The sequence below is a fragment of the Amphibalanus amphitrite genome, unplaced genomic scaffold (genome assembly GCF_019059575.1).
Source record: "Amphibalanus amphitrite isolate SeventyFive unplaced genomic scaffold, NRLGWU_Aamphi_draft 000257F_arrow, whole genome shotgun sequence".
In the NCBI taxonomy this organism is placed as follows: domain Eukaryota; kingdom Metazoa; phylum Arthropoda; class Thecostraca; order Balanomorpha; family Balanidae; genus Amphibalanus; species Amphibalanus amphitrite.
This window is the reverse complement of record NW_024881752.1, coordinates 478,736-492,875: the sequence shown is the minus strand read 5'-3', so window position 1 is coordinate 492,875 and position 14,140 is coordinate 478,736. Positions and strand designations below refer to the sequence as shown.

The 14,140-nt window shown below is 51.0% G+C and overlaps 1 protein-coding gene across 2 annotated transcripts in view; it reads right to left on the bottom strand.

The window, feature by feature from the left end:
* The window catches only part of LOC122386602 (DNA topoisomerase 2-alpha-like), an 87,171-nt gene that overhangs the window by 30,774 nt on the left and 42,257 nt on the right, over window positions 1–14,140 (bottom strand). For both annotated transcript variants that reach the window (XM_043375937.1, XM_043375938.1), the window contains exons 21-25: window positions 13,242–13,334; window positions 11,570–11,698; window positions 3,671–3,773; window positions 3,128–3,286; window positions 733–892 (exon numbers count right to left, since the gene is read on the bottom strand). In XM_043375937.1, the coding sequence (XP_043231872.1) occupies window positions 733–892; window positions 3,128–3,286; window positions 3,671–3,773; window positions 11,570–11,698; window positions 13,242–13,334 (644 nt within the window). The remainder of the gene's footprint in view (window positions 1–732; window positions 893–3,127; window positions 3,287–3,670; window positions 3,774–11,569; window positions 11,699–13,241; window positions 13,335–14,140) is intronic.

Sequence of the window (14,140 nt, the reverse complement as noted above, 5' to 3'; positions counted from 1 at the left end):
ACAGCGAACCTTCACTGCGCGACAGCTACATCGACAATGGACTGCACGCCGCTCCCAGATTACATTTCACCGAGAGCTAGATCAATTTTCTAAAGGACACGCTGAATACATACGGGATTGCGGGGACAATGCCCCCGTCCGGACAATGAAGACGCAGCGAATGAACTGAGCGACTGCGACGCAGTTATGCAATGGAATGGACGATGCAAAACTTTCGGCAGTCGGCATAATTTCTAGAGGGAAACGAAAATCAGCCGTCGACCAACGCGAGCGGTGGGGTCCGACAACATTTAAATGCATGGGATGCTCGAGACCAGGCTGATGATAAATGGTGCCATAACGATCCCTCAAATTGAATCACGGCCTTCATGGAAAACAGTAATTTAAATTGAGTCATCCACATCTTGCACGAAAGCTGATGGTTAAAATCACCCATGCATGAAAAACATCTTATCGTGATAAAATCAGACATCTCTATGCTATACATGCAACCCTCCTCCCCGCCAGTATCGCTACCACCGCATTCCCCTCTCCTCGGCGGGTGTGGTCTGAGGATTGGCATGCCCGTCGTGTCCCTCCATGCCCGCTCCCTTCTCCGTGGAGGACGCGAGCTTAAGACTGACGAATCTGACTTGTCTGCCCCCTCCCTGTCCACCCCCTCTTCCGCGGCGGGCGATGACTGGGGACTGCAACGCCTATCCCCCTCCCCCGCGGCAGGCCCGAAGAACTGACCTGGCCGGTTTTGGCGGCGGTTGGACTGCCGAGGTGTCCAGGTCAGAGTCCACCTCCATCACATGATCGGGCTCCTTGACGGCGTCATTGTCGAACAGCTCCTCATCACCGCTGGAGGCATCCTCCTCGTCACTGTTGAAGTTGTACTTGACCTTAGCCGCTGTGGAGGAAACGGGCGTGTGTGAGATGACGCAACAGGACAGCGAGAGTGCCAATATGGACGACGGTGGTGGTTATTTACAGCCTAGCCGTTAGTTACAACTTAAACATAGCCGTGATCCCATGTAATTCGAGAGCGGCACAATCATCGACGCATTGCAAAACATTAAACGCAGATACTATACGAAATTTGTCTTTCAGGGAAATATTAAATTCGTGAAAAGTACATGAAATCGTTGCTTTTGGAACTGATTGCTGAATAAGAACTCGACAAGGCTCAATTCTGTGTTCCAATCCAGCATCAATCAATCAACCAAAAATGTCTGAACTGATGCTTGTACATACTGATGCTTGTATTGGTTGACCAGCCGACAGCTTTGAAGGTCATCTGAGACAATAAATCGGTCACAATGCGGTCGCTAGCATTATCCGTCATCACGTAGGCCAGGTATCTGGCCAGGGTGAGACCGACCAGGGACCGCGTCCAGGCGTCATATGACGTGCCCGCCGGTCACTCAAAATCAAAGTCAATAATACAGCTCTCCGCTGCCCCCGTACGCAGAAGCTTATTGCGGCGTGTGTGCAGTGTGTGGGGCCGGGGGTCTGTGTGTCTGTGTGTGTGCGCGGCACAACACTAATATTTGCCTCTGGGCCGCCGTCAAGACCTCAGTATACGGCGGAAGCGCGCACCCGCACCGCATAAACCAAACCAAACAGATAGTGCCAGCTTAGCCCGCTAGGCAAAAACGTAATGAACGCAGCGCGCTAAACAGTAGGCTGGGGGAGGGAGGGGGGGGGGAGGTCCGCTGGCAGTGCCGGTGGCGTGAATGACGAGATGGGAGAACTTACAGATTGAGACTGAGTTTAGCCGTGATCCTACATATTCCGGAGCAGCACAACTGCTGATGATATTGACAAAAAAGTTCAGTTACAGTCAATGTCCCAAAATTTGTCTATTTGGGTGGGAAACGACATCCAAATGAAATTCATTTTCCACTCTCACCACCATTTTTAAGAACAATTTTCCACTCCCAAGTCCCAACTAAGAAAACATAGATTTTTTACCTATAGAAAGACAGTTGTGTGGATGCCCAGTTAGCATCAAACAGTCTACACCCTAGAATAAAATACATGCTTTTTGTCATTTCTCACTCCTTTTTTATCTAATCGAATCAGCAGTTTTCCACTCTCTCCCCTCTTTTTGGTGGGTAATTTTCCCCTCTGACACCCAAGACAAAACTCAATTTTGGGACACTGGTTACAGTTCGCTCGTGCCGGCAGCTGCGTCTTAGTACAGCCGTTGTGAGCAAGTCCTGTTCAACATGGCCAGAAGTTTCCGCTCAACATGAAGCAAATCCTGTTCAACACGGCCAGAAGTTTCCGGTCAAATTAGCTAATTAGCTGACTGCCTGACGAACAGAACCCCATCCGAACAAATGCCAAACCGAAAGCGGCCGTCTCAGCTATCCCAAGGTGCGTCACCTTCCAGAAACCGATCACCGCTACCTCAATTGTCGCAGAAAACGGCTGCGTTGGTCGCCTTTCTTAACCATACCGAGAACGGCAGGAGACATCTGAACGCGTCGAGCCAGTGGCCAGCACCGCCTTCAATTACCAGTTCGGTGACGTCATTGGCGGCATAATGTTGCGCCTCGCTAATTAAGTCGGCGGCAGCGTGGACCAAAAGGGGGCGGCTCGTCTTACCGGTCGGACCAAAACAAACCACTAACTGGACGGCAGTGACGCAGGCGGCGGTAGGGTAACGCTGCCAATAGTCGGACGACAATAACGCAGGGAACAGGGGCAGACCAACTCTGCTACAACGCACAGCGGTGACGCACGCGGAGTAGGGTAACTCGGCCCGCTAGTGGTCAGCAGTAATGCATACGGCGTGAGTTAATGAATGAATAAGCGCGTTCGTCTCATGCAGAGCCCCTGCTGACACCGTCCTCGGCTTCTATCGTCCCTCCCACACAACCATCACTCCTCGCTCCACAGACCATCTATAATTCCGTCGATTCTTTCTCAAACTACCAAACCTGATCGGAACTACAAATCATCTCCTGTCACCTCCATCAACGATTTCATATGGGTCTCCCACCAACCGCCGGGCCCGCCCAAAGAACCCACAAATCACGTATTGTCAGCTCTGCTGACAGCCTCTATCACACGCCGCGCCGGCGCCACTGACATCTAACTCTCTTCCCGACTTTTCCTTTAGACGTTCCCAACTCACCGGCGGCACGACGGCCTGCCTCGCGGACGCGGGTGGGCGAGGAGACCTCCAGTTCGGAATCGCTGCCCCGGAAATCCTCCTCTTCAGAGTCCGTCTCCCACGCCTCCTTGCCCGGTTTCTTTTTGAACTGCAGCTTGGTCTGCTTCATGCCGTCCTTGCCTGCGGCGGGAGAGAGCGGCAGGTAAGGACGCGAGCGGTGTACGTGCGACCGTGCCGTGTTCGCGGCACGTTTACTCAGGGAGATTAAGCGAGGGAGAACAGCGACAATGTAAACATTTGCGTTGGCACAAGTCCCAGCTGGGTAACTAATCACTCTAGTAGAGACGGCCTGAAGACAGAAAATCCCGCTAAGTTGTTATTGTCGGTGGGTACAGAGACTGAAAAAAACACCATATTCAACAATACCTTATCGGTTGTAACGGTGCAATTTTCTAGAAAATATTTATATCTGTATCTAAAACAATAAGTGGCATCTCATTGGAGTCAAAAATGCAATGCGGGTAAAATGCCGTAAAAGTATTTCGCATAAGCGCAGGACAGTACCTTTGGGCTCCCTCTTTTTCTTTGGTTTATCTTCTCCATCTCCCTCCTTCTTCTGCCTCTTCGGCTTGTCATCTCCGTCTTCCGCCGTTCCGTCATCTGATTTCTGCAATCACAAGAAAGAAACGAAAAATGTAATATAATCAGGCTATAATAAAAGTATCTAACTACTTGTCAGTTAGAGTAACAAACTTATCCAGCATGTTTGGTTCCAGCATAAAAGCGCACTTTCAATGTCTATTGATGACTTTAGATATAGGTTAGTCGATATTCAGGCAGTTATTTGAAAATATATAAGCATGACCTTTCCTCGATATTGAATAAAAAAGTGCCGAAAAATGTACTTTATTGACAGAAAATTGTCAGGTCATGACAGATATTGACAGGTCATGACAGGTATTGACAGGTCATGCTTATATATTTTCAAATAACCATTGATATTCAGGCAGGTTTGGTCACTTGATCAAGCGATCGTATCACATATCAGTAGACATCAGCTGATTTGATGGATGATTTGGTAGGTGCTTCCCGCTTTTGAAACGCAAAAGACTTCAAAAGGCGTTAAAAATGTGATGGCATCGTTAGTGGCCGCAGTGCCTCAAAAATAGGACATGTGTCGGAGAGTACGGCCAGAATCAAAGGTACAGCAGCCAGGATCTGAACACATCTACTGCGTCTGACGTTGTATCACGAAAAACTGCGGTGAAGGCACTGTTCCACCCAGCATCAGTCGTATAAGTTTAAAGAGCACTGGTGCGACAGATATTGGCCAGATTAATAACTGCAAGATGACAAGTCAATACATCGCCCGCTATTTTAACCTCATCCAAAGTTGGCCGCTGATAGGACCACAGACAAATGGCGACTGACCCGCCGACGAGCCATCTCCCGTCGGACGTGACGGCGATTTCTTATATCGCCATCTGGGTTACTCGATAATTGGGAAGGCCGGCCGGCGCGGTGCGGGGGTCCAACCGACGAGGTTCGGAAGCGGCGACTCCAATCTATCCCGAACCCCATCGGTCACATAGGGCGGGGACCGAAAATCCCGGCCGTATTTTAGGCGGCCAACGGCTTCGCAGAACCGAGACTAGATTCACCCGGGGACGGGCAGGCGACCCCAGCATCATCCACAATTTTACGATCGGGTCAAGGGAAAGAAAAACGACGAGTAACGAGGCAATTGTGAGCTGACGCCGCCAAAAAACATCGTTAGTTGGGTCCGTCCAGCCCAAATGGCACCGACAGCGTCCTGCAGCGGAGCAGACAACACGCAGAGCTAATGGCTGCAGCAAACACCTGACAAATTGTCGTAAACGAGACACTCCACATCCCGCCTGTCATACTGCAACTGTCTGATATTGGCGTATTAGCCCCAGTGTTACGCTGACTTTGCTGAGCAAGCGAAGCCAGGGACCGTAAAGAAATAATACCACACAAGTTCGGTATCAATTCGTTTGCTTAATTGGAATAGTTTGTTTATTTGGTGACTCTCAGCTAATTGGATGATCAAAGCTTGGAACGCATCGCGCATATTATACATGGATGCAACAACTCAGTTGCCATCATAATTCGCAACGTGCAAACCATTCCGCGAGCATACAAATCATCTGGGCTCGCCGATTCGCCTCGTAAGCTCATATGAAACCTTCTATCCAATTACCTCTAAAACATAGACCTCTGGACGTGACCGCGTACGAGTAATTGGGCTGCCTGTTGAGCAGGCGGTCATGAGAGTGCCTTAGCCCGGCCATCACCAGCGCCATTCAGGAGACACGTGACCGAATCATCCACTGAGCTATGACAGCTAACGTAAAAAGCAGCGCGGATGTCGTCGACAAAAGGCACGGTTCAAGCTGTGCTATAAAGCTGACAGATGCGGGGTCGAAGACCACGGCATTACCCGTGACTCCATCGATGGACGGGGACTGAAATTGTCGCAGGTAATACTTTGGCGGCGTTACCGTGTTTCTGTCCGTTTCAGTTTTAAGTTTCCGCTATCTGACCTGCCACGACTGCAACCGTAACCGTCCCTGCCCGAACTGAAAGCCAGTGCTCGGCGATGTGGCGGCGAAACCATCCAGAGCGGAGTGGCAGACCCCGGATTCACACCCACCTCCACACCAATGGATGGATCGGGTGACGTCGTCAACCGGGACTGGGCAGTGGGGCGGCGCTAGCCCCTCCGGACCGGGACCAATTAGCGGAGCGTCACCATCAGACGGCCGGCGAGCCGGCACGCGCGTCACACCCGGCCGCAGATCCTGCTCTGGAGAGGGCAGTTCTGCGGCCGGCCGGCCGGCGGTGATTGCGGTTTAGCCGTGATTGGACTGACGCCACGCCGCTGATAGAATGACTCCCCGGCGGCGCGGTCGGCGGAGCTGTACCCCGAGAAAAACATAGGTGACCGCGGCACACAGCAGCTCTTCTGCTTACTGGAGCAATCACAGTGCGAGGGAGCGCGCCTCATTTATGCATCGTTATTCATGATACCCAGAACAGCAGGATCATTCGGTGAGTCCCACTAAAAACTACTCACGTATGTTACCAGAAATGACGCAAATGTGCTCTTACTAAGCCACGTAATTACATTAGGATTGGCGACATTGCTGTGCACACTGCATATTCCGAACGCAACAGTCGATGGCAAATTTTCAGGCTTCCACGAAGCCAGACGCCACCATCAATGAGATAAGTCAGCATTGACGTCAAACAGATATCTTTGTCCTGCACCGTTGAATCACTGGCCTTTGGCGAGGCAAAACCAACAGCGAAAGATTGACAAGTCTGTAGGCAGCCGCAGCCCACTAACATTCAAAACATCTGAACAGCGATGAAAGAGCAATGCAAAGTTAGAACAAATAGGCCTGAAATTGGATTAAAACTCAAGCATTAGTGGTGGTGATGTCCGACGAATTCCCAAAATGCTTGTTTAAAGTTCAATGTAGGCAGACTGGGCGCCCGCCCTGTACTGGTAGGCTGTCCCGCTGAGCACAGCTGGGATGCGGCACAGTATACTAGCGCAGGGATTGTAGCCACCCCGCGTCCCAGGGATACACGGCCAAGAGGCTTTCGGGAACCGATATGACTAGAGCATTCACTAATGTTGATTTGTCTTTCTAGGTCAGCATTTAAGAATGCGGATTTACGTGAACATAAATGCTAAACGTTCACATCGGGAACTAAAAGTAATATACCTAATAGTCTACAAGTATTGGGAGATCCCTAACAAAGCTAATCCCCCCCCCCTCATATGTCATACACTCTTAGCGAATGGAAAAGTCAATCAAAGCTCAGCAAAAGCAAGTCAATGCTTTTACTCCCAGTCACAATACTAAAGACCAAGATCAGTTGTCACTGAAGTGAAAAGGTCTCCGATGATCTCAAATTCCTTGAACATATTTCTTTTTCATTCAATTAAAAAAGCATAATTCCGAGAGCATCGTAAATGTCCACTGACATCAAATGCTCTTCTGTCATCAGATCCGTATAATTTCAAAGGTAAAATACAAGACGACTGAAGATGATCTGGTGATTTTCTTGCTTCTCGTTGTTTGTTGCAAATCATTCGACACACAAGAAAAAGATGCAGGGTGATGCTGTTCTTGAATGCCTGGCTATATCATATAGCGACATTACCAAAAAGTTAAAAATATTGGACGTCCTTATTTCAGGTTAACTTAGGCATTCTAGGTGGTATAAGGAAAGGAAACGGGAAGCGAAGGCAATGTCATCTGAAGGACAGACGGCCCGCTGCGTGCTGCTCAGCATTACCGCGGCTAATCCGACTTCTCCCGCGGTACACCATCCACACACGACTGACGAGGTCACGAAGACCTGACGTGACATGTCAGGACAGAGCTGCTGCCGTCAATACGAGACGAGGGTCAGGCGGAGACAGGAGGATCAGACCAGAAACAGAACGGGGTCAGAGACATTCGCAGAAGGGAAATCACAGCTCCATTTTGGGTTCTGGAAACAAAGTATTTATTCAAACAGCAATGCTATGGTTCTAATAATGTAAATATTTACTCACTCAACCTAGTCTCTTTTGAAGAGAGAGAATTGATATAAGCGATCCACTGTCACTAAAGCTTCTACTCCACTCAGCACTTTTCGACAATGTCTGACTTTTCGTACATATCATACTCGCTCCGCGTTTCCACACGGCCCAGCAGCTGATGTTGTGTGCGGTGTGTAAAACACGCCGGAAACTCAATTGTCCCGACTCCATCACCCAAATAACACAGAACATTTGAGAAGAATACAGATACAAATAGACAATCGACTTACATGAATAAATGCATCACTACACAATAGTCGAACGCAGCTAGCGAGCTGGCGCGGACCATTGGTTACGAACGGTTTGTGGCTCCAAACACAGGGCCAAACAGCGAGGAACAAACAGTGTGACCGCTGAATCAGCCCGGAATGACGCCACCTGGAGCCGCAGTGGAAATATTGACACTTGGCGCTGTGGCAGCAGGACAAACGGGACCGAGCACCACGGCAAAACCGGCGAATAAACGTCAAATGAACACGAAATGCGCTGGAATTGGTGAATAGTACGACAAATTGTTATCCAACCCAATGCAAATCGCATCGGTGTTACCTTCGCACTAAGCTGAAAAGCCAATTTCCCTTTCTCACACCATCCGTCGCCTCCCATACATCCAGCAGCCCATCTGTAAGATGACAGGATAACCACACAACGCCGCTGCCCTAACAGGATTGTCGGCCACACAAAGGGCGCTATTAATTTCCCTCAATGTTGAGGCGTCTAAGCCACGCCATGAAGCATGAGAAAGGCCAGGTGGCAATCGACGAGATGATAGCGTGATAGGTGCATTGTCATGCAAAAGAACGGAACAAATGCAGGGCCTGACCAGAAACACTTCTTGGTACGACAGGCCTGACCTCACCGCCAGACGGCATTGTTCAACTTACACAGCTGTGTGTTCTCAGGTTCAGTTGCATGGTGAGTTTAAAATCTGTGAGTTTTAGCATCTGGCTTATGACGCTGGAAAGCTAAAACGATTCCGTACTCAGCGCCCTATAATTTCGCCGGCTCTGAAATGGATGGCCGGCAGTTGACTCGAGCCCGGAGGCAGAGCGGGGCCGGAAGATGGAGAGTGACTGAGAAACAGCCCAGACGACGTGACCCGACAGATCGTAACTACCGACCCGAAGGTCACGACGGTCGCAGTCGAGTCGCCGACGACTGGGTCGGCTCGGCATGTGACCCGGCGGCGACAGGACTCTGATATGTGACCGTCATCAGACGGGATAGGGACGGCAGCTAAACAGGGGGAGAGGGAGAGGGAGAGGGAGAGGGAGAGGGAGAGGGAGAGGGAGAGGGAGAGAGAGAGAGAGGGAGAGGGAGAGGGAGAGGGAGAGGGAGAGGGAGAGGGAGAGGGAGAGGGAGAGGGAGATAGGGGAGGAGAGGGAGAGCAGTGCTCGTGGCAGCGGGCGCCATATCAAAGCAAACCAAACCAAACCAAACCAAGAGGACGAGACCGAGAGACAGAGAAGGCAACCGTCCCCGAACACTCCTCAAACACACAGGAACTACACCGTGAGTTACCTCGCCCAGCACACCTGCGCGCCGATGCCGGTGAAGGGAGTTAGAAGTCAGCACGGCGGTCGCCCGACACACAGCTGGTTAACAATGGAGTGGTTCGAACGGCGCAGCAGCACGCTCCACGGGACCTGCCGCGTCACTCAGCCCCCGCCCCGTACGGACGTCCTCGAAACATTGGCCCCTCCGCTCTCCCACTCTGGCCAGTCGGACCAAGTCTGAACCACCGGGCCATTTCCTTCGAAGATAGTAAGAATAATCCATCGGAGCTCGAGCCAGGGCTGTCCGAAATGCTGAACGGCACCGCTTCTCTGATTTTAATAAAAATGGTATGAAATTAGACCAGTCCTTCAAGTTAATGAAGCTAATAAGGACAGCCTGCCACTACGTAGCAGATGTAAGGAAATACGTTTCAGCGACGAACAGTCCCTGCAAAAATACACTCATTGCTTCAACATTCATCCCAGGTCCGGAGCGTTGTTCCATCATATTTGGATAAAAGGTTGGAAAAGTTTCGATAGCGATGACTGACGGGTAAGGGACAACAGGGTCTTCCCGACAGGTCGCGGGCACTGAATTCATCATTCGGCCTCTCAACTTTGCAGAACCAATTTCGATTCCCGGTAACTTCATAAAGGGCTATAGAGAACAGACGTGGAGCTTGAAAGGCTCTCAGAAGCACCTACACCAAGTAGCTCGATGGGGCGTCGAGTCGAAGGCGGTCGTGATTTCTGTGGATGAATGATATCGAACGAAGAATATGATCTTTCAGGAGCGAACACAAACTAAAAATAAACTCGCAAAACCATTAAAAACTTAAAAAGAATCAGCTCTCCATCTACGTCTAAACAATACAATTTGGAGCCGTGATCCAAACTTGACATTGCAATCTGAAGCTGAACTCGTGATTTGGACAGTTTTGGCTTACAATAGCAGTTAACGCTAACCAAAAATTGCGTGTAAAAAATGACGAGACATGTAATTGCTAGCAACGAAAAACGTTTGACCAGCTCCGATAAACACAAGACGCAACTTCAATCCAGCCTTATCACACCTCCCCTCCTTCCTCATAAAAAATCAGCCACCAGCAGCCTCCGTTTACCCGCCACTTCAGCCAGTCGTCTCCCGCCCCGGCGTCAGACGGATCTCTGGCACCCTCCTTCTCCCTCATGAGGTCACGGACCAGGAACGGGAAGCGCCACCGCCGGAAGGCTGCGAGTGCTGCCCTCCGGCCCTCTGCCCCAGCTCAGCCCCGGCGTGAGGCCACGCGAGGCCGCGGCCCGGTCACCACTTTACGGACAACAATAGCCACCAGGACGGATGGGACACTGGCGCATATGGCTCCCACGGCCCAGTACCGCACGCAGGGAGGACAGAGGGGTAGAGGAAGGAGAGAGAGAGAGGAAGAGAAAGAGAAAGAGAAAGAGAAAGAGAAAGAGAAAGAGAGAGAGAGAGAGAGAGAGAGAGAGAGAGAGAGAGAGAGAGAGAGAGAGAGAGAGAGAGAGAGAGAGAGAGAGAGAGAGAGAGAGACAGAGACAGAGACAGAGACAGAGACAGAGACAGAGACAGAGACAGAGACAGAGACAGAGACAGAGACAGAGACAGAGACAGAGACAGAGACAGAGACAGAGACAGAGACAGAGACAGAGACAGAGACAGAGACAGAGACAGAGACAGAGACAGAGACAGAGACAGAGAGAGAGAGAGAGAGAGAGAGAGAGAGAGAGAGAGAGAGAGAGAGAGAGAGAGAGAGAGAGAGAGAGAGAGAGAGAGAGAGAGAGAGAGAGAGAGAGAGAGAGAGAGAGAGAGAGAGAGAGCGGGAACACCACTTATAGGGTCAGATGGATGGAAATTTACGTGCAGAAGGAACAGCGCACAAATGGTCCACGCCAGTTACGCACGAAAACATGACGTGACAATTTCAGCTGCGATCAGCCAGCATGTTGACAAGATTGTCAACATGATAACGGCATTAGCCTTACGTGCGGCCACGTAAGTAGATGCCAGAGGTGACACCTTTGCGAAAAACACCTCCCCGGCAGAACATAAACCGCCAAAAGTGGCCCGTTCCAACATCGTAAAAATGAATATTGTCAAACGATGACGAGCCGTATTAGAAGAAACTTTGGTCCTATCGGCCACGTTGAAAATTACTACCCGCCCTGCTTCCAGATTTGACCGGAGGCAACAAAATATTGTAAAATAATGTAGGAAAAACAAGTTGCAATTTTGACAAGGTTAGGATCAATACAGCAACACACGGCGACTCTGACAGGAGACCAAAGCCGGTGCCTGGGGCGCCGTCACCTCATTATAACACTCACCCTCTTTCGTCCACGCACGACGCCGTCCTTTTTGTTCTGGGCGGCCTCGAGTCGCTTCTTGACGTCGGCAGTAACGACGGGAGCCACGCGGCGGGCAGACGGCGACGGCAGGTACTCGACGACGGCCGTCTGTCGGCGAACAGGGCAGGTCACCTGACGGGAATATATGTCGACGGGCGCTCACACGCTGACATTGTATCAATGACGGCGGGTCTCACGACTGGCGTGGGCCAGTCACCAGAAATGTGATCAGCTGGTCACTGTGGCCGTTTGTTGGAGACTCGCCCGCGGCCCAAACGGCCGTCCCAGCTCCTATCTCGGCCGGCAGACACGCGTAAACGGACCCCAAATAGCGCTGACAAGGCAGTCAAGCTGGAAAGACGGATTTTACACTGAGTGTGTCAGCATGATCCGAACGCTGACAGCTCCACTGTAAAACAAGTGACAATATTAGCTGTCCGGCGCAGTGTCGAATCTCGGAGAGACGGATAGAGCAATGTGGATCGTAAACCAGAGCCGAGTCGGGCCGGCGCTCGGCACTGAGCGGTCGTATACATTGGGCGGCCATTTTCAGTTTTACGCTGAGCTGCTCAGTGTTTTACGAGCCTCCGTCCGGGACGCTCGGGATGGTCGTGTCTCACTTTCGAGCCTTCTCGAGTGCTCATAACGGAAACGAACGGCGCTATTCCTGTCCTTCGGGGCAGATGCATTCATGGGACGAGAGCTCGGTGATTGGCGACATCAATACTAGGAAATGGCTTTCTTTCAAAACGACGAATAAACTGAATTAGGTTAAAGCTATAACACTAAAAGAAAAGATTAATAATGTCATTCGTCAAAGAACTAAATAAGAAATGTTAACACAACTAAAAAAGCCCTATGCCGGGAATAGCTCCCTCGAATCTCCTCAGCCTTAGAGCAATGTCAACCCCTATGAAACCCAGCTCACTCTCGCAGCCCTGCCCGGCCCGGTCCCCAATCATGCCCACTGGCGATCCTCAGCCCCTATCACCGCGGCGAACCGATAAAACCCGCCCAATCTGACGCTATTGGATATTTCAGCACACAGCACGCTAAGCCGATTGTCGCTGTCACGTTGTTGGTTTGGCCCCGACAGTTTATTGGGATTTATTTACATGCCGACATCAAAGAACCAAGTGAAATGAAAACAGATGAGACTTTTCGGATCAAACGTGCCGGCACTTTTATAGCCGTGATGCCCACGAGCCCGGGAGATCCGTGCCCATCCTGAACTTTCACTCTCACAATAAAGTGCAGACCTTTGAATTTGAGCTTTGTAGACCTTGTGAAATGCAAATCCGATGCGCATCCACTATTAGCCAGCGACTTTCCTTTGCCATTCCATCTCTGCCAAAGACGAGAACCGGCGAAAGAGGGCCCGGAGACGGAATTTCCATCTCCTTTGACACGAAATGCGCTCCACTCAACAGAACTCAGCCCAGTGTGTGTGCGAATCTCCGAAAAGTGCCCAAGTGGCGGCATTATTGACTGACGCTCCCGAAAATGTCACCCATTCAGAAAGCATTAGGCGAGTGCCTCCATTCCGATTGCGCACAGAAATACAAAAATGGTGAGAGTAAGTGGCACTCGCTGTTCCTTGCCCTCCCCTCCCTTGCCCGCCCGCACCATTGTAGTCGACGCGGTCACTGACCTTCCTGGAAGCGCCGGCCACCTTGCCCTTCGCCTTGGCCTTCTTGGAACCTGCATCATCGTCCTCTCGCTCCTTCTGCTCCTGGGCGTCCAGCTGAGTGAGAGAGGTCACAGAGAGGTCAGAGCGAGGTCACAGAGGTCAGAGCGAGGTCACAGGGATGTTACACAGAGGCCACAGCGAGGTCGCCTCTGACGAGGTCGCCTCATGACGCCCAGGTCATGACGACCCTGGGCGTCCAAACGCCGGAGGGTGCCCACAGGTGTCACAAGAAGTGTCAGAAGTCGAGGATGACCTATGCATTGTGCCACTTAGGCACCACACATAAGTCAAAAGTCACAAAGAGGTCACAGCGATGTAGCAAAGACGCCACAGCGCAGCGGAAGCTCTTAGAGTAGCGCGATTCACAGAGTATTTTTCAATAGGTACTGCCTACTGCAACCACCCGTTAAGCAGCAATGCATCGTTTATAGGGACAGATATAAGCGACAAAATAATTTTTCAGATCTTAGCTAAATTGGCTACGAGTAAGAGCTGTTAATGGGTAAGTGAGCCCGAACGAAAGAGAGAGGAGAGAGGGAGGGACGAATGGGGGAGAGAGGAAGAGGACTATCCCAGGATCCCCACCCACATTAGCGTGTGTTAATCAAGCTGCTAGATAGCTATGTCTGGAGCCAATTCTGGCCTCAGCCCGCCGAGCGAAAAACACCGGCCAGAGATTGATGGCGCGCGCCACAGAAAAGACCCGGCTCCCGGAACGGGTGGTCCGGCCGCCCGCGCCGCCGCCGGCCGGTCAGGGCTAACGAAAACCAGTGACCAGCCGGCGACACCAAACGGGAGACATAGAGACACACCGGCTGAATGATGTCTTTGTTTATATATCTATATCACAGCACTGTAAA